The sequence below is a fragment of the Ranitomeya imitator genome, chromosome 5, assembly GCF_032444005.1.
Source record: "Ranitomeya imitator isolate aRanImi1 chromosome 5, aRanImi1.pri, whole genome shotgun sequence".
Classification (NCBI taxonomy): Eukaryota; Metazoa; Chordata; class Amphibia; order Anura; family Dendrobatidae; genus Ranitomeya; species Ranitomeya imitator.
In genome coordinates this window covers 634,330,617-634,351,952 of record NC_091286.1, presented here as the reverse complement: position 1 = coordinate 634,351,952, position 21,336 = coordinate 634,330,617, and the positions used below count along the sequence as shown (strand labels likewise).

At 47.6% G+C, this 21,336-nt stretch overlaps 1 protein-coding gene across 1 annotated transcript in view; it reads left to right on the top strand.

Moving 5' to 3' along the window:
- Nucleotides 1-21,336, top strand: part of NBAS (NBAS subunit of NRZ tethering complex) — an 854,371-nt gene that overhangs the window by 574,123 nt on the left and 258,912 nt on the right. The window contains exons 45-46 of the mRNA XM_069728113.1: nt 1,641-1,856; nt 2,351-2,553. Coding sequence (XP_069584214.1) covers nt 1,641-1,856; nt 2,351-2,553 — 419 coding nt within the window. The remainder of the gene's footprint in view (nt 1-1,640; nt 1,857-2,350; nt 2,554-21,336) is intronic.

Here is a 21,336-nt window from a genome sequence, read left to right as displayed (position 1 = left end):
TGACCAAATACTTATTTTCCACCATAATATGCAAATAAAATGTTAAAAAAACAGACAATGTGATTTTCTGGATTTTTTTTTCTCAGTTTGTCTCCCATAGTTGAGGTCTACCTATGATGTAAATCACAGACGCCTCTCATCTTTTTAAGTGGTGGAACTTGCACTATTTCTGACTGACTAAATACTTTTTTGCCCCACTGTATACAGAACATACACTGCACACACCACATATACAGAACACACACACCACATATGCAGAACACACACACACCACATATACAGAACACACACACACCACATATACAGAACACATACAGTGCACACACACCACATATACAGAACACACACACTGCACACACACCACATATACAGAACACACACTGCGCACACACCACATATACAGAACACACACACTGCACACACACCACATATACATAACACACACACTGCACACACCACATATACAGAACACACACTGCGCACACACCACATATACAGAACACATACTGCACACACCACATATACAGAACACACATCACATATACAGAACACACACACCACATATACAGAACACACACACCACATATACAGAACACACACACACACACCACATATACAGAACACACACACACACCACATATACAGAACACACACACCACATATACTGAACACACACACCACATATACAGAACACACACACCACATATACTGAACACACACACCACATATACGGAACACACACCACATATACAGAACACACACACATATACTGTGCGCACACCACGTATACAGAACACACACCACATATACAGAACACACACACACATACTGTGCGCACACCACGTATACAGAACACATACATTCTGTGCACACATCACATATACAGAATGCATACACACAGGGCACACACATATAGAACACACATCACCAACATACAGAATTTGCACAGCACCCACATACAGTTCACACAATGCAAACACAACATGCACACCACACACATAAAGAGAATCTTATTTTTTTTCCAGCCATATCATGTAGACCGTTACTTACAAAAAAAGTGGTGACCGGTCCTCTTTAGGCCTGTGTGGTCGAAGGAGCACGTGTCTTTACAATTTCTGCTTCAAATGAACATTGATTTAGATTTTCTCTTGAATGTGGAGAAATCGGCAATGTACATCCAAAAGTCAAATTGTTAATTTCCACTCGGAAAGATGGATGCGATCGGGTATAATCTCATCTAGTTTGCCATTACTGTATTAAAGGAAATGTTTTTAGGTTTCAGCTTTCTGCCTATGCACAGTGTACACACAAAGCGTCCAGTCAGTGGTGTGGGCGGGGTTATACAAAACTCTGCATTCAGAGAACTGCTAGATCTGCAGCACAGAAAACAGGGATTTTATCAAAACTGCAGCAAGTAGCCCAGTAAGTGATACATCACTGGAACTGTACTGCTCTTATACAGGGTAGCAAAAACCTGGGGTCAAATAGTTTTTCCAGCTGCAGATTTCCTGTGGCAGGTTCCCCATGAAAAATCTGCAGCTACACCGCGAGTTTATGTAGCCTAAAGGCACAATGAATGTTGGTTATTGTAGCACTGCTGGTCGTAATAACGAGCCCTAAATTCATTTTTTACTCTTTAGTTGACAGTGGACGCCAGAAAGGAGATGACCAAGAAGACAATTACAACGGTGAAACACTGTCTTGAGAAGCAGAGAAAGAAAGCATCCGGAGAAGTCACTGAGGCGCCACGTTCCTTAGTCATGTATGATGGAGTCTTGAGTCACCTACAGCAATCCCTTGCTCACCTGGAAACTCTCGGTCATGATTCTGTGAACCTTTTGAGAAGTTTGGACAAGGTAAGACTCATCCAAAAAAAACAACATTGGCCATGTAATTCTGGTCCTTAGAACTTTGCTGGTCTTGTGGACACCAATAATTGGTGCCAGTTGTTGTTTTACTGGAAAGCTTTAGGTTCGTTGAGGTTTTGGGGGTAGTTTTATCCTGGACAGGACACATGGTTTCTGTAAGACCCCTAATATGAAGGTTTCCAGTAATGTTCCTTCGTAAATTAGCTACAAGTTGTCAAATAAATTAGCGGAAACGTTCTTCCTTCAGAACTGGTAAGGGGAAAAAAAGAAAAATCCAAAAAAGTGGGCTACAGTCAAAGGTAGATTCCAAAAAGGCGGAGTGAGTACTTTTTTTTGGCCAGAATGAATAAGGTGGCAACTCTTCAGCTCAACTGGGTCTTCTTCAGTGTATTTCTTGCTAAATATATGTCTGTCTTATTTTTGAGTCTTCTCTTCCCATCGTTACTAGTCCCTACACTTAATTTTCACCCATTGATTGTCAGGATTGTGTGCAGAAGTATTCACATATGTACGATCTGTCAAGATCAGAGACGGAGAAGCTGAGGAGCCTGGCAGTGACGATGTGCCTAGATGGTCAATCTCTGAACACTATACAGAAGCTGTTGGAGGTAGCGGTTGGCGACACCGACATCAGTCCTAAGGACATTGTGCAGAGCTCCACGGAGAAAATCATCTCTAAACTGAGGTAATGACACCAGCCGTTCTGTTCACACTGTAAAGTTTCTGTTTTAAAGTTAATTTTGATATTTTACTTGTCCAAGTTTCTAAAAGCCATTGCCCCATCTGGTCGACCATAACGAGAGACATTTTGAACTGCTCTGTTTTTAGAAGAAACTCGTTTTAAATGGCCGTTATGGTTTCAGGAGAGCAGGAATCCCTCATGCCTGTGCGTGCTTTGTTTTGGAGACCTCATAACAGCTAGTCTCCACCCACTAGCTCGGAGACAACTGGAAATTAGAAAGAGAGCATGCAGACTGAGAAACTGATGAAAAATGCAGAGTACAAGTCATATGGCCAGAAGTGGTGATGTTCTTCATGTACACTTACATGACGGTTTATTCTGGAATTACAGGTTCACACGAAGGGGTCTTCGGGCCTTGGGGTACAAGTCTGATGTCACTGTATTTGACTGCAGACTTGTGAATCCTGCGTGCTGTGAGGATTCACCAGCACTGGAAGCAGAAGTCGCGTGACCGCAAGTATGTGATTCGCACACGTGCGGTCACATGCCAACTAGACGTGTGCAGCCTCGTATTGAGCAAGGCTGGGTTCGTCTAGTCGGAATGTGTGCGGAAGTATGCATATATTTGTGGTCACATTGCTGCCCGCTCCTGGCACCGGAGAATCCTCACAGCGTGCGGTGCCCTTGATGTGTTCATAAGTGTGCGGGCACTGAAAGTGACTGCAGACTTGTAGCCTAAAGCTGGACAACCCCTTTAAGCCTGGCATTGATATCTAATCTGTGTCACATGATTTGACCAATTTGTGCTCTAAATATCTTAATTTGATATACGGTACTCACTGTTTGCCTATATCTTGGCGCACACAGTGACTGCTGCACTCTTTGGTTTGTGTATAGTGCTCTCGTATCCGCTTGTACCTGTTCGCACTTGCCTTTTTTCAGTTCAGATTTTTTTTGTAGCTTACACTTGAGGCATGCACAGCAAACTAAGGCTTTTGATCATTTTTAATTAACATAGTAACATAGTAACATAGTTAGTAAGGCCGAAAAAAGACATTTGTCCATCCAGTTCAGCCTATATTCCATCATAATAAATCCCCAGATCTACGTCCTTCTACAGAACCTAATAATTGTATGATACAATATTGTTCTGCTCCAGGAAGACATCCAGGCCTCTCTTGAACCCCTCGACTGAGTTCGCCATCACCACCTCCTCAGGCAAGCAATTCCAGATTCTCACTGCCCTAACAGTAAAGAATCCTCTTCTATGTTGGTGGAAAAACCTTCTCTCCTCCAGACGCAAAGAATGCCCCCTTGTGCCCGTCACCTTCCTTGGTATAAACAGATCCTCAGCGAGATATTTGTATTGTCCCCTTATATACTTATACATGGTTATTAGATCGCCCCTCAGTCGTCTTTTTTCTAGACTAAATAATCCTAATTTCGCTAATCTATCTGGGTATTGTAGTTCTCCCATCCCCTTTATTAATTTTGTTGCCCTCCTTTGTACTCTCTCTAGTTCCATTATATCCTTCCTGAGCACCGGTGCCCAAAACTGGACACAGTACTCCATGTGCGGTCTAACTAGGGATTTGTACAGAGGCAGTATAATGCTCTCATCATGTGTATCGAGACCTCTTTTAATGCACCCCATGATCCTGTTTGCCTTGGCAGCTGCTAAGATTAAATTAGCTTAAGATTTAAAAAAAAACAGCAACTGTTTAAAAGAGGTGACAGGACTATTCTGGTGTTTTCTGCTATACTTTACAATAGAAGTCATGGGAAGGTTACAGAAACTCCTGGGCAATTTTTTTTTTTTTTTAGAGTTTTGAAGTGTCAAACATTGCTAGCATTTTATTTACGATTGTCCCCATCCCAAAACACTAAAGCCAAGAGAACACTAGCTTTTCCTAAAGTATTTCCCTTTTAAATATCTCAACGATTTTTGACCGCCTGAAAAAAAAAAATGTGTGAACATTTCCTAAACTAGTTAGCATTGGATCCTACTTGTCTGATAGAAATGGTCAGGCTTCATCCAGAAGAAGGTCTCCTAGTCATGGCTGGTGGGCACATAGGAATTGGCCAATCAGTTTGTGCATCTTTTTTTAACCTCTTAATGATGTATGACGTGCTGTATCAGTCATAGGTCGACTCCCCCTCTTCGGTGCGGCCTCCGGTGCTGGGCCCGCTCCTTTTCAGGCACATAACAGCTGATTGTGTGTGGAGGAGGCTTATTAGCTGAGCTTTATATACATGCAGAAGATACCGTCTAAACTAAAGAGAACCTTATAGCTGATACATGCTTCCTGATCCACAGGCAGCGTGTATGATTTTGAAACATTGCAGCTTTTCAGAGAAAAATATACTTTAAAAGGCCTCTGTGGACTGAGCTGCACAGGTGACTAGTCAGGCAGGCAGGTTCCTTGCAGTGATTGGGAGAGACCTGTCAATCCAGGGGAGTGGGCGGGGAGAAGCCATCGGGACCTGCCTCCCTGACTAGTTTCCCATCATGCAGCCAGTGTCTGATACATGCTGCCCGTGGAACAGGCAGCACACTTCAGCTTTCAGGTTCCCTTTAAATAGCTGGCATTAATCCTTAACAGCCACGGTCGGAGTTTAACTGGAACGCGCGTCGGTGCTCACGCCCACCGTTTGTTGCCATAATAGACGGGCGCCTACTGAAGGTTCCTGTCGCCACCGTTGTGTTCCTCCCCCGATCGGCCGATTGCAGGTTCAAATCCACTTTAAGTACTGAACAATAATGTAAAAAAAAAATAATAATAAAATTTGAAAGCACAAAAAAAAAAGTTTTGATTACTCCTCCCTTTACTCCTTTAAAAATAAATGTAAACAAAATTGCCAATATTGTGTATTTTGGTCACCACTTCTCCCTAAAAAAAATGAAATAAATAACTGGTCAAAATATCATATCTGCCCCATAATGGTATCAATAAATCTGCTCTTCACACAAAAGAAACAAGCACAGAGATGAATTGAGGGAAATATAAAAATGTCACGGGTCTTGGAACATGGCGATACAAACCCAAATCTTTTTTCGTTACAATATTTTTTCTCCATTTAAATGAAAAACAAGTCTGTAGACGATCGGTATCCACATGATCGCACTGACCTGGAGGATCGTGATTCAGTCTTTTTTACCATAGAATGTTTGATGTTGCAGGAAACAAACATGGACATTGTGTGTTTCATTGAATGATCATCATTTAAAATTTACAACAAAAACCCGTACAGCTAAGTTGACATAAAAATAAAAAGGTTATGGCTCTTGGAATAACGGGAAGAAAAAGCAAAAGCCCAATAACAAAAATTGGCAGCGTCCTCAAAGGGTTAAGCCCTGTCTACAAAGTTTTGTGCGCTCGGCCTGTGTTGGCACTTTTTGCAGCCTTTCGGCCCCGCATGTTTACGTTGAGGCTTTTCCAGGACGCAGGAGTCTATTACAATACCGGCCTCCAAATGGATATCCACAATATGAAAAGACTGAAGTAATTAGGCCCTTCAGAGGGGAAATGATTAATCACCTTTAGGGCCTCTCCAGCTCAGACCAGTTTAAGAGATAGATAATTGTGGATGGAAAATCATCTGGGCGCATAAATACCCCGGCCGTCCATGCAGAAAATGCGGAGCTCAAACATGGCCCAAACATTGCTTTAGGAGCTCAAGTGCAGAGAGTAACATCACAGGCCTGCCACTCGAAATAAATTAATATCAGCTCTAATTACCGTAATTAAGTAGTGTCCCAATAGGGCCCCAAAACAAAAACGTCTGGAGTTCGCTCAGTATTGATTTGTATTAACTTCTTCCTAACCAGTCAGATATGTATGTATTATAACGGAGCATGTTCATCTAATTCATGGATGTTTATGTAGTGACTGAGAAGCCCTCAAAAATCCATCTCATGCAGTGAATCAGGTTGGAAAAAAAATGTTAAAGGCTTAGAACACCTTTGGTGTGAAATCTGCAAGCCATAATCATCAACATTAACAGAAATAAACATTTGAAATAGATCACTCTATTTGTAATGACTCTATATAATATATGAGTTTCACTTTTTGTATTGAAGAACTGAAATATATTAACTTTTTGATGATATTCTAATTTTGTGAGAAGCACCTGTAGATGTGTCTCTCCCAGTATTAAACGCTGGGTCTGAGCTCTGTGTGTCTCTCCCAGTTGTATAGGCTGGATATGAGCTTTTGTGTGTTTCTCCCAGTAATACAGGCTGGATGTGAGCTCTGTGTGTCTCTCCCAGTTGTATAGGCTGGATGTGAGCTCTGTGTGTCTCTCCCAGTAATACAGGCTGGATATGAGCTTTTGTGTGTTTCTCCCAGTAATACAGGCTGGATGTGAGCTCTGTGTGTCTCTCCCAGTTGTATAGGCTGGATATGAGCTTTTGTGTGTCACTCCCAGTAATATAGGCTGGATGTGAGCTCTGTGTGTCTCTCCCAGTAATACAGGCTGGATATGAGCTTTTGTGTGTCTCTCCCAGTAATACAGGCTGGATGTGAGCTCTGTGTGTCTCTCCCAGTTGTATAGGCTGGATATGAGCTCTGTGTGTCACTCCCAGTAATATAGGCTGGATGTGAGCTCTGTGTGTTTCTTCCAGTAATATAGGCTGGATGTGAGCTCTGTGTGTCTCTCCCAGTTAATCAGGCTGAATGCGAGTTGTTTTTGTCTGTCCCAGCAACATAGACTGGATGTGCTCTCTGTGTTGTATCCAAGGTACTGCTCGATAATAGCTTATTTAAAGACCTAACAACAATACTGATTAATTAAAATCCACATGTCCAGACTCTTCTTACATGGTTATACTCACATTGGCAAAAATATACGTCTTATTTTTACAAAAACATATCATAAAAAAATTAATAAACATAATTTACCTCTAGGCAGCTTGCCGGGCCAATTTTCTTCTTGTCGTTTTATAACTTTTAAGAGATGCACAGTTTTTATGTAATCTCACTGTTGAGCCACTTTTTCTGACATTTTCACAGTGCTCCATGGTATTCCTACTACATTGGAATTTGTTTTTCTCCTTCCAACTGATAACTTTTAACAATGAGATCCCTTTGCTGTGTTGTAAGCTGTTTATGGACAATGGTCTGTAAAATGCAACTAAGAAAATATCAGGAAAATTCTACTAGAACAGCAAAACTTTATATGGGGTTAATCAAATTCCCTCTAAATGATGGCAGCCATGTACTGATGATTAGAGATGGGTGAACCCGAACACTAAAGTTTGGCGTCTGTACTGAACACCTACTGTTCAGGCATGAACACAGCACCGACTTCACCAGAAAGTATGTGTTACTGTTTGGGTTCATCCCCTCTCACAATGGGTGTTTGTGACACTATCATGTGCATGACAGCGCAGCAAACATTGCTTCTGATTGGCTGTAAAATCATTACAGCCGGTCAGACAGCCGCAGTTCCCACACTGTCAAATTACCGCATGAGCCTGCAGCTTTGATCGGAGGTAAAACGTTTTCCTCCAGTCACTGGCGTCGGCTGATGGGGCTACTGCTCCCATCAGCTGGCCTGTTACCGCTAATAACAGTGAGCAGAAACGGCTGATGGGAATATTTATCAGCCGGTGCCTGCGCTCTAAGTAACTATTTTTTTTTTTTTTTTTTTTAAAGGCATGGGTTCCCCTGTATTTTTTGTAACCAGCCAGGCAAAACTGTCAGCTGGGGGTTTCAACCTTCAACTGTCAGCTTTATCAAGGCTGGTTATCAAGAATTTAGGGGTCTCCACACCATATTTTTAAAAATTATTTAAATTTAAAAAAATGATGTGTGGTCTCCACCATTTTTGACAACTAGCCTTGCTAGAGCAGACAGCTGGAGGCTGGTATTCTCAGTCTGGTAAGGGGCTATGGACATCGGCCCCCCTAGCCTAAATATAGCAGCCCGCAGCCGCCCAGAAAAGGCGCATCTATTAGATGCTACAAATCTTGCGCTTTGCCCGGCTCTTCCTACTTGCCTTGTGGTGGTGGCAAGTGGGTTTCATATTTGTGGGGTTGATGTCACCTTTGTATTACCTGGTGACATCAAGCTCACAGCTTAGTAATGGATAGGCATCAATAACACAATTCGATAGTTATATGTTAAGTAAAGACACAGCCATAATAAATTTGTTAATTTGAAATAATAATCTCACACTTTTCCATTTTTATTTAAAAATAACACAGTTATACTCACCTAACACCAAATTCCACTGAATCCCTAGTCTTCTGTAATAAAGCAAAAATAAAAAACAACAATATCCCTCACCTGTCCCACGCCGTAATCCATGTCTAGGGATAAATAGTTGTCAACGTGGACGGTGCCAAGATGCGTCCAGGCTGAGAACCACTGATGAATGAGCTGCTGCGAGCGCTGTGTCAGTGTTTAGCGGTGACGTCATTGAGGTTACCGCCAGTCATTGAGGCTGCGTTCCCAGCCGGGCCTCTGAACTGTGGGGACCTCAGGGAGATCCCCGCTAGCACAGTGAGGCTTTTTCTCACTGTGTGAGCAGTGACACTTCCATTAATAACCCCATAGTCAAATGTAATAAAGACACACACATAGAAAGTCCTTTATTTGTAATAAAAACTCCAAGTTATTTTCACCTTTCCACCGTTATCCATTAAGCCCATGTCCCACGACGATCCAGATGACGTCACTGCCAGTCACAAGCAGATGCGTTCTCACGCTCAGCTCAGTATATTCCGGCTGGTGTTGTGTGAGGTTGCATCACTGATGTGACTGCCCAGTTTTCACTGAGTGTATCTTTTTTACATTTGACTATATAGTTAGTAGGGGGGGTGTCTTATAGATGCAGCTCCATTACTAACCCGTGGGCTTTATGTCAGCAGCCATAAAACAGCTGACATCAACTCTACTGCTGTTACCCAACTTGTCACCGCCCCAGGAGATGTGGGAAGAGCGGAGGCTAAGTGCCAGAATTGGCGCATCTTATGGATGCACCGTTTTTGGGGAGGCTGAGTGCTGATGTTGTTAGTCTGGAAGGGGACCAATATACATGGCCCCTTCCTAGGCTTTTAATATGAGCCCGCAGTTATCATATTTAGCCTTAGCTGGTTAGTAATTATAAATGGGAGGGGGTTCTCCCCTATAATAACCAGCAAAGGCTAAGCCAACAGCTGGAAACCTTTATGGCTATTGTTCCTTTCCAGAATATTAACAAACAAATCTAAAATAATGGTCAAACCAAGTGACTCTTTATTTTTCTACACTGTGCACAACTCCTCTGCTCCTAATCATGTTCTGTACATTATAAATAAAATAATTTGTGGCTGAATGTAAGAAATCTCATCCTGGACGTCAAAGGTTGGGGACGTCTTGCAGCTTATTCCACTGTGCACCGGTTTACTTACTAACATATTCTCAGCTTTATTTACCCATTGGGTTTATGTCTGAATTCTAGAACGAAATGCCATGACTTCTATATGTACTGCGCATGCGCAGAATTGAGTGAGCAGGCATTGTTCAGATGTCCCCAATGCTAAGATTTGCTGCCATTCTCTTTGTATATTTTGGGGTTTATTTGCATTGGGTGGGCAACAACACCAGTACATAGGACCACGGGAAATATAGTTTGTCAATCGGCGAGGTTGACTTGTTCAGGGAGGAGTTAGGAGACGGAGGCAGAGGGACGCACTGGGAATCTGCTACTTTTTCTGCTATATTAGTCTGGCAATCCAAGATCTATGACAGGTTATTTCGTTTTGTGTTTTTTGTTTAGTTTTTTTATCAACCATATCTATTTTTCAGTTTTCCTTATAGCGATTGTCAAGGCTTAAGGTTCAAGTTTGATGTAACTTCATGTTACTGCAGACTTGTGAGTCTTCACGGCACGCGCATTTCATACTGTTAGGAATTTCTGGCACCAAGAGCAGGCTTGTGACCGCAAGTATGTGATATGCAAACTTCCGGCCACATTCTGACTACATATGGCCACTTGTATTGAGCGATGCTGTGCACATCTAGTTGGCATGTGACTGCACGTATGCAGATCACATACTCGAGGTAACGCACCTGCCTGTTTCTGTCGCCGGCAACGGAGAATCTTGACAGCACGCAGTATATACATTCTGAGGGTATGTGTCCACGTTCAGGATTGCATCAGGATTTGGTCAGGATTTTCCATCAGTTTTTGTAAGCCAAAACCAGGAGTGGGTGATAAATACAGAAATTGTGCATATGTTTCTATTATACTTTTCTGCTAATTGTCCCACTCCTGGTTTTGGCTTACAAATACTGATGAAAAATCCTGACCAAATCCTGATGCAATCCTGAACGTGGACACATACCCTAAAGACTCGCAAGTCTTCAACCACATAGTGATTACAGACTTGATCCCCAAGCCTAGATGACCCCTCTAAGCTAGTGAGTGGAGACTAACTGCTAGGATGTCTCCCATATACAGCACATGCAGACATAAGGGATTCCTGCTCCCCTATTTCTCTGTAGCACACCCTCACAAGCAGCAGCAGTAGGTTGCACAATGACAATACTTAGTAATGCTGATTATTGTCCTCCATGCTCCTTCATCTGAGAGTGTGCTACAGACAGGGGAGAAGGAATCCCTCATGCATGTGTGTGCTGTGTATGAGGGACATCCTGGCAAGCTAGTCTCCACCTACTAGCTCAGAGGCAACTGAAAATTAGATATGGAGCAAAAAACTGGATGCTAGTGACATAATAACCAGAGAGACACCAAAATGAATATGTTGATTTTGCACAAGAATAATAATAAAAAAATTCCATAAGTCATAGATTGCCCCATTAATACAGGGAAGGGCTGAAGAAAGTAATCAGTCACCGCATCCTCAGCCGCACTGGCTCCTTAATGTATTCTTTTTGATATTCCTCTAAGCTTGAATAGCAGATTCAGCATGTCCTGCCACTGGCAAATAAATAAACATTTTTTTTTTAATAAGGCTGAAGGATAAAATCCGTTCTTCCTTTGAGGCTGCCATGTTCTTCGTTTAGCTCGTTCTGATCCCACGTCACTTTTCAGTAAACAAACTGAAAATCGAGCAGGTTCTTATCAATTTCATTACGCTGGGTCGGCTCCAGTCTGAGCTTTGTTTCTGTTGTGCAAATATCTGTCATTGTTGATTTTAATTAGGGTTGTCCAATTTACAAAGCTCATTTTTCTACACTTCATATGGTAATTCTTAGTTAATAGACCGGGGACCTTCGTTAAAGCTCCTCATCCCCTGCCCAGAATGGAACGTGAGTACAACATCTCTTGCTGATTACTGAATGTCCAAAGACGGGAGACCCTGAGTGACCAACTTATCATCGGACCCTTTTAATCTTCTTTTTTGTGTGGAAATTGAGGGAATTGGATTTACCATGTGTAAGAGCAAAAGTATGAATCATAGGCTCTGTTCACATGTCCGATTTATCCAGAGGTCTCAAACACGCGGCCCTCAATTATCGGAGCTCCCCATGTGGATCGCGGCCTGGTCCAAGGGCCGCCGATGCCAGTGCTTCATTTCAGCTGAATGTGCATCCTTGGAAATTGCTACAAGAAGGTGACCAGGATAGGGACATTGCTACAAGAAGGTGACCAGGATGGAGACATTGCTACAAGAAGGTGATTAGGATGGGGACATTTCTACAAGAAGGTGACCAGGATAGGGACATTGCTACAAGAAGGTGATTAGGATGGGGACATTTCTACAAGAAGGTGACCAGGATAGAGGCATTGCTACAAGAAGGTGATTATGATGGGGACATTTATACAAGAAGGTGACCTGGATGGAGACATTGCTACAAGAAGGTGATTAGGGTGGGGACATTTATACAAGAAGGTGACCTGGATGGAGACATTGCTACAAGAAGGTGATTAGGATGGGGACATTTCTACAAGAAGGTGACCAGGATAGGGACATTGCTACAAGAAGGTGACCAGGGTGAGACATTGCTACAAGAAGGTGATTAGGATGGGGACATTTCTACAAGAAGGTGACCAGGAATAGGGACATTGCTACAAGAAGGTGACCAGGGTGGAGACATTGCTACAAGAAGGTGATTAGGATGGGGACATTTCTACAAGAAGGTGACCTGGATGGAGACATTGCTACAAGAAGGTGATTAGGATGGGGACATTTCTACAAGAAGGTGACCAGGATAGGGACATTGCTACAAGAAGGTGACCAGGGTGGAGACATTGCTACAAGAAGGTGATTAGGATGGGGACATTTCTACAAGAAGGTGACCTGGATGGAGACATTGCTACAAGAAGGTGACCAGGATAGGGACATTTCTACAAGAAGGTGACCAGGATAGAGACATTGCTACAAAAAGGTGATTAGGATGGGGACATTTCTATAAGAAGGTGACCTGGATGGGGATATATCTGCAAGAAGGTGGCCAGGATGGGGTCATTGGTACAAGAAGGTGACCAGGATGGAGACATTTCTACGTGAAGGTGACCAGGATGGGGACATTACTACAAGAAGGTGGAAAGGATGAGGACATTGTCACAACAAGGTGATGAGGATGGGGGCATTGCCACAAGATGGTGACCAGGATGGTGACATTTTCAACCCAGATGGATCCGATAATAATGGGGCCCCTGTTCTTCCATTTGCGTCAATTATCAAACATATCCACTTTAGTCATGAGTTCTATTAGTTTTTTTTCAATGGAATTGACAAATGGACATTAGTGATGAGCGAATATACTCGTTACTCGAGATTTCCCGAGCACGCTCGAGTGTCCTCTGAGTATTTTTTTTTTTTTAGTGCTCGGAGATTTTCTTCGCCGCAGCTGGATGATTACAGCTACTAGCCTGCTAGATTACATGTGGGGATTCCCTAGCAACCAGGCAACCCCCACATGTACTTAGCCTGGCTAATAGATGTAAATCACACAGCTGCCGTGATAAAAAAGAAATTTCCGAGCACTAAAAATTACTCGGAGGACCCCCGAGCGTGCTCGGGAAATCTCGAGTAACGAGTATAATCGCTCATCACTAATGGACATGTGATAGGGCTTTAGAAAATATCCTGTACAAATATTACGGAATTATAATAATAATAAAAGGGATTGCATCACTTGAGTAGGCTAGGTGAGCAGAGATTCAGCAGGGATGAGAGACACTGAGGAGCTGTAGGCTAGGTGAGCAGAGATTCAGCAGGGATGAGGGACACTGAGGAGCTGTAGGCTAGGTGAGGTGAGATTCAGCAGGGATGAGGGACACTGAGGAGCTGTAGGCTAGGTGAGCAGAGATTCAGCAGGGAGGAGGGACACTGAGGAGCTGTAGGCTAGGTGAGCAGAGATTCAGCAGGGCGGAGGAACACTGAGGAGCTGTAGGCTAGGTGAGCTGAGATTCAGCAGGGATGAGGGACACTGAGGAGCTGTAGGCTAGGTGAGCAGAGATTCAGCAGGGTGGAGGGACACTGAGGAGCTGTAGGCTAGGTGAGCAGAGATTCAGCAGGGCGGAGGAACACTGAGGAGCTGTAGGCTAGGTGAGCAAAGATTCAGCAGGGCGGAGGGACACTGAGGAGCTGTAGGCTAGGTGAGCAGAGATTCAGCAGGGCGGAGGGACACTGAGGAGCTGTAGGCTAGGTGAGCAGAGATTCAGCAGGGAGGAGGGACACTGAGGAGCTGTAGGCTAGGTGAGCAGAGATTCAGCAGGGAGGAGGGACACTGAGGAGCTGTATGCTAGTTGAGCAGAGATTCAGAAGGGAGGAGGGACACTGAGGAGTTGGAGGCTAGGTGAGCAAAGATTCAGAAGGGAGGAGGGACACTGAGGAGTTGGAGGCTAGGTGAGCAAAGATTCAGAAGGGAGGAGGGACACTGAGGAGCTGTAGGCTAGGTGAGCAGAGATTCAGCAGGGAGGAGGGACACTGAGGAGCTGTAGGCTAGGTGAGCAAAGATTCAGCAGGGCGGAGGGACACTGAGGAGCTGTAGGCTAGGTGAGCTGAGATTCAGCAGGGATGAGGGACACTGAGGAGCTGTAGGCTAGGTGAGCAGAGATTCAGCAGGGTGGAGGGACACTGAGGAGCTGTAGGCTAGGTGAGCTGAGATTCAGCAGGGATGAGGGACACTGAGGAGCTGTAGGCTAGGTGAGCAGAGATTCAGCAGGGTGGAGGGACACTGAGGAGCTGTAGGCTAGGTGAGCAGAGATTCAGCAGGGCGGAGGAACACTGAGGAGCTGTAGGCTAGGTGAGCAAAGATTCAGCAGGGCGGAGGGACAATGAGGAGCTGTAGGCTAGGTGAGCAGAGATTCAGCAGGGCGGAGGGACACTGAGGAGCTGTAGGCTAGGTGAGCAGAGATTCAGCAGGGCGGAGGGACACTGAGGAGCTGTAGGCTAGGTGAGCAGAGATTCAGCAGGGAGGAGGGACACTGAGGAGCTGTAGGCTAGGTGAGCAGAGATTCAGCAGGGAGGAGGGACACTGAGGAGCTGTATGCTAGGTGAGCAGAGATTCAGAAGGGAGGAGGGACACTGAGGAGTTGGAGGCTAGGTGAGCAAAGATTCAGAAGGGAGGAGGGACACTGAGGAGTTGGAGGCTAGGTGAGCAAAGATTCAGAAGGGAGGAGGGACACTGAGGAGCTGTAGGCTAGGTGAGCAGAGATTCAGCAGGGAGGAGGGACACTGAGGAGCTGTAGGCTAGGTGAGCAAAGATTCAGCAGGGCGGAGGGACACTGAGGAGCTGTAGGCTAGGTGAGCAGAGATTCAGCAGGGAGGAGGGACACTGAGGAGCTGTAGGCTAGGTGAGCAGAGATTCAGCAGGGAGGAGGGACACTGAGGAGCTGTAGGCTAGGTGAGCAGAGATTCAGCAGGGAGGAGGGACACTGAGGAGCTGTATGCTAGGTGAGCAGAGATTCAGCAGGGCGGAGGGACACTGAGGAGCTGTAGGCTAGGTGAGCAGAGATTCAGCAGGGATGAGGGACACTGAGGAGCTGTAGGCTAGGTGAGCAGAGATTCAGTAGGGATGAGGGACACTGAGGAGCTGTATGCTAGGTGAGCAGAGATTCAGTAGAGCGGAGGGACACTGAGGAGCTGTAGGCTAGGTGAGCAGAGATTCAGAAGGGAGGAGGGACACTGAGGAGTTGGAGGCTAGGTGAGCAAAGATTCAGAAGGGAGGAGGGACACTGAGGAGTTGGAGGCTAGGTGAGCAAAGATTCAGAAGGGAGGAGGGACACTGAGGAGCTGTAGGCTAGGTGAGCAGAGATGCAGCAGGGAGGAGGGACACTGAGGAGCTGTAGGCTAGGTGAGCAGAGATTCAGCAGGGATGAGAGACACTGAGGAGCTGTAGGCTAGGTGAGCTGAGATTCAGCAGGGATGAGGGACACTGAGGAGCTGTAGGCTAGGTGAGCAGAGATTCAGCAGGGAGGAGGGACACTGAGGAGCTGTAGGCTAGGTGAGCAGAGATTCAGCAGGGCGGAGGGACACTGAGGAGCTGTAGGCTAGGTGAGCAGAGATTCAGCAGGGCGGAGGAACACTGAGGAGCTATAGGCTAGGTGAGCAGAGATTCAGCAGGGATGAGGGACACTGAGGAGCTGTAGGCTAGGTGAGCAGAGATTCAGCAGGGTGGAGGGACACTGAGGAGCTGTAGGCTAGGTGAGCAGAGATTCAGCAGGGCGGAGGAACACTGAGGAGCTGTAGGCTAGGTGAGCAAAGATTCAGCAGGGCGGAGGGACACTGAGGAGCTGTAGGCTAGATGAGCAGAGATTCAGCAGGGCGGAGGGACACTGAGGAGCTGTAGGCTAGATGAGCAGAGATTCAGCAGGGAGGAGGGACACTGAGGAGCTGTAGGCTAGGTGAGCAGAGATTCAGCAGGGAGGAGGGACACTGAGGAGCTATAGGCTAGGTGAGCAGAGATTCAGCAGGGAGGAGGGACACTGAGGAGCTGTAGGCTAGGTGAGCAGAGATTCAGCAGGTAGGAGGGACACTGAGGAGCTGTAGGCTAGGTGAGCAGAGATTCAGCAGGGCGGAGGAACACTGAGGAGCTATAGGCTAGGTGAGCAGAGATTCAGCAGGGATGAGGGACACTGAGGAGCTGTAGGCTAGGTGAGCAGAGATTCAGCAGGGTGGAGGGACACTGAGGAGCTGTAGGCTAGGTGAGCAGAGATTCAGCAGGGCGGAGGAACACTGAGGAGCTGTAGGCTAGGTGAGCAAAGATTCAGCAGGGCGGAGGGACACTGAGGAGCTGTAGGCTAGATGAGCAGAGATTCAGCAGGGCGGAGGGACACTGAGGAGCTGTAGGCTAGATGAGCAGAGATTCAGCAGGGAGGAGGGACACTGAGGAGCTGTAGGCTAGGTGAGCAGAGATTCAGCAGGGAGGAGGGACACTGAGGAGCTGTAGGCTAAGTGAGCAGAGATTCAGCAGGGAGGAGGGACACTGAGGAGCTGTAGGCTAGGTGAGCAGAGATTCAGCAGGGAGGAGGGACACTGAGGAGCTGTATGCTAGGTGAGCAGAGATTCAGCAGGGCGGAGGGACACTGAGGAGCTGTAGGCTAGGTGAGCAGAGATTCAGCAGGGATGAGGGACACTGAGGAGCTGTAGGCTAGGTGAGCAGAGATTCAGCAGAGCGGAGGGACACTGAGGAGCTGTAGGCTAGGTGAGCAGAGATTTAGAAGGGAGGAGGGACACTGAGGAGTTGGAGGCTAGGTGAGCAAAGATTCAGAAGGGAGGAGGGACACTGAGGAGTTGGAGGCGAGGTGAGCAAAGATTCAGAAGGGAGGAGGGACACTGAGGAGCTGTAGGCTAGGTGAGCAGAGATTCAGCAGGGATGAGGGACACTGAGGAGCTGTAGGCTAGGTGAGCAGAGATTCAGCAGAGCGGAGGGACACTGAGGAGCTGTAGGCTAGGTGAGCAGAGATTCAGAAGGGAGGAGGGACACTGAGGAGTTGGAGGCTAGGTGAGCAGAGATTCAGAAGGGAGGAGGGACACTGAGGAGTTGGAGGCTAGGTGAGCAAAGATTCAGAAAGGAGGAGGGACACTGAGGAGTTGGAGGCTAGGTGAGCAAAGATTCAGAAGGGAGGAGGGACACTGAGGAGCTGTAGGCTAGGTGAGCAGAGATTCAGCAGGGAGGAGGGACACTGAGGAGCTGTAGGCTAGGTGAGCAAAGATTCAGCAGGGCGGAGGGACACTGAGGAGCTGTAGGCTAGGTGAGCAGAGATTCAGCAGGGAGGAGGGACACTGAGGAGCTGTAGGCTAGGTGAGCAGAGATTCAGCAGGGAGGAGGGACACTGAGGAGCTGTAGGCTAGGTGAGCAGAGATTCAGCAGGGAGGAGGGACACTGAGGAGCTGTAGGCTAGGTGAGCAGAGATTCAGAAGGGAGGAGGGACACTGAGGAGTTGTAGGCTAGGTGAGCAGAGATTCAGCAAAGCGGAGAGACACTGAGGAGCTGTAGGCTAGGTGAGCAAAGATTCAGCAGGGCGGAGGGACACTGAGGAGCTGTAGGCTAGGTGAGCAGAGATTCAGCAGGGCGGAGGGACACTGAGGAGCTGTAGGCTAGGTGAGCAGAGATTCAGCAGGGCGGAGGGACACTGAGGAGCTGTAGGCTAGGTGAGCAGAGATTCAGCAGGGAGGAGGGACACTGAGGAGCTGTAGGCTAGGTGAGCAGAGATTCAGCAGGGAGGAGGGACACTGAGGAGCTGTAGGCTAGGTGAGCAGAGATTCAGAAGGGAGGAGGGACACTGAGGAGTTGGAGGCTAGGTGAGCAAAGATTCAGAAGGGAGGAGGGACACTGAGGAGTTGGAGGCTAGGTGAGCAAAGATTCAGAAGGGAGGAGGGACACTGAGGAGCTGTAGGCTAGGTGAGCAGAGATTCAGCAGGGCGGAGGGACACTGAGGAGCTGTAGGCTAGGTGAGCAGAGATTCAGCAGGGAGGAGGGACACAGGAGCTGTAGGCTAGGTGAGCAGAGATTCAGCAGGGAGGAGGGACAATGAGGAGCTGTAGGCTAGGTGAGCAGAGATTCAGCAGGGCGGAGGGACACTGAGGGGCTGTAGGCTAGGTGAGCAGAGATTCAGCAGGGAGGAGGGACACTGAGGAGCTGTAGGCTAGGTGAGCAGAGATTCAGCAGGGAGGAGGGACACTGAGGAGCTGTAGGCTAGGTGAGCAGAGATTCAGCAGGGATGAGGGACACTGAGGAGCTGTATGCTAGGTGAGCAGAGATTCAGCAGGGCGGAGGGACACTGAGGAGCTGTAGGCTAGGTGAGCAGAGATTCAGCAGGGATGAGGGACACTGAGGAGCTGTAGGCTAGGTGAGCAGAGATTCAGCAGAGCGGAGGGACACTGAGGAGCTGTAGGCTAGGTGAGCAGAGATTCAGAAGGGAGGAGGGACACTGAGGAGTTGGAGGCTAGGTGAGCAGAGATTCAGAAGGGAGGAGGGACACTGAGGAGTTGGAGGCTAGGTGAGCAAAGATTCAGAAGGGAGGAGGGACACTGAGGAGTTGGAGGCTAGGTGAGCAAAGATTCAGAAGGGAGGAGGGACACTGAGGAGCTGTATGCTAGGTGAGCAGAGATTCAGCAGGGCGGATGGACACTGAGGAGCTGTAGGCTAGGTGAGCAGAGATTCAGCAGGGAGGAGGGACACTGAGGAGCTGTATGCTAGGTGAGCAGAGATTCAGCAGGGCGGATGGACACTGAGGAGCTGTAGGCTAGGTGAGCAGAGATTCAGCAGGGATGAGGGACACTGAGGAGCTGTAGGCTAGGTGAGCAGAGATTCAGCAGGGATGAGGGACACTGAGGAGCTGTATGCTAGGTGAGCAGAGATTCAGTAGAGCGGAGGGACACTGAGGAGCTGTAGGCTAGGTGAGCAGAGATTCAGAAGGGAGGAGGGACACTGAGGAGTTGGAGGCTAGGTGAGCAAAGATTCAGAAGGGAGGAGGGACACTGAGGAGTTGGAGGCTAGGTGAGCAAAGATTCAGAAGGGAGGAGGGACACTGAGGAGCTGTAGGCTAGGTGAGCAGAGATGCAGCAGGGAGGAGGGACACTGAGGAGCTGTAGGCTAGGTGAGCAGAGATTCAGCAGGGATGAGAGACACTGAGGAGCTGTAGGCTAGGTGAGCTGAGATTCAGCAGGGATGAGGGACACTGAGGAGCTGTATGCTAGGTGAGCAGAGATTCAGCAGGGCGGAGGGACACTGAGGAGCTGTAGGCTAGGTGAGCAGAGATTCAGCAGGGATGAGGGACACTGAGGAGCTGTAGGCTAGGTGAGCAGAGATTCAGCAGGGATGAGGGACACTGAGGAGCTGTATGCTAGGTGAGCAGAGATTCAGTAGAGCGGAGGGACACTGAGGAGCTGTAGGCTAGGTGAGCAGAGATTCAGAAGGGAGGAGGGACACTGAGGAGTTGGAGGCTAGGTGAGCAAAGATTCAGAAGGGAGGAGGGACACTGAGGAGTTGGAGGCTAGGTGAGCAAAGATTCAGAAGGGAGGAGGGACACTGAGGAGCTGTAGGCTAGGTGAGCAGAGATGCAGCAGGGAGGAGGGACACTGAGGAGCTGTAGGCTAGGTGAGCAGAGATTCAGCAGGGATGAGACACTGAGGAGCTGTAGGCTAGGTGAGCTGAGATTCAGCAGGGATGAGGGACACTGAGGAGCTGTAGGCTAGGTGAGCAGAGATTCAGCAGGGAGGAGGGACACTGAGGAGCTGTAGGCTAGGTGAGCAGAGATTCAGCAGGTAGGAGGGACACTGAGGAGCTGTATGCTAGGTGAGCAGAGATTCAGCAGGGCGGAGGGACACTGAGGAGCTGTAGGCTAGGTGAGCAGAGATTCAGCAGGGCGGAGGAACACTGAGGAGCTATAGGCTAGGTGAGCAGAGATTCAGCAGGGATGAGGGACACTGAGGAACTGTAGGCTAGGTGAGCAGAGATTCAGCAGGGTGGAGGGACACTGAGGAGCTGTAGGCTAGGTGAGCAGAGATTCAGCAGGGCGGAGGAACACTGAGGAGCTGTAGGCTAGGTGAGCAAAGGTTCAGCAGGGCGGAGGGACACTGAGGAGCTGTAGGCTAGATGAGCAGAGATTCAGCAGGGCGGAGGGACACTGAGGAGCTGTAGGCTAGATGAGCAGAGATTCAGCAGGGAGGAGGGACACTGAGGAGCTGTAGGCTAGGTGAGCAGAGATTCAGCAGGGAGGAGGGACACTGAGGAGCTGTAGGCTAAGTGAGCAGAGATTCAGCAGGGAGGAGGGACACTGAGGAGCTGTAGGCTAGGTGAGCAGAGATTCAGCAGGGAGGAGGGACACTGAGGAGCTGTATGCTAGGTGAGCAGAGATTCAGCAGGGAGGAGGGACACTGAAGAGCTGTAGGCTAGGTGAGCAGAGATTCAGCAGGGATGAGGGACACTGAGGAGCTGTAGGCTAGGTGAGCAGAGATTCAGCAGAGCGGAGGGACACTGAGGAGCTGTAGGCTAGGTGAGCAGAGATTTAGAAGGGAGGAGGGACACTGAGGAGTTGGAGGCTAGGTGAGCAAAGATTCAGAAGGGAGGAGGGACACTGAGGAGTTGGAGGCGAGGTGAGCAAAGATTCAGAAGGGAGGAGGGACACTGAGGAGCTGTAGGCTAGGTGAGCAGAGATTCAGCAGGGAGGAGGGACACTGAGAAGCTCTAGGCTAGCAAAGATTCAGCAGGGCGGAGGGACACTGAGGAGCTGTAGGCTAGATGAGCAGAGATTCAGCATGGCGGAGGGACACTGAGGAGCTGTAGGCTAGGTGAGCAGAGATTCAGCAGGGAGGAGGGACACTGAGGAGCTGTAGGCTAGGTGAGCAGAGATTCAGCAGGGAGGAGGGACAATGAGGAG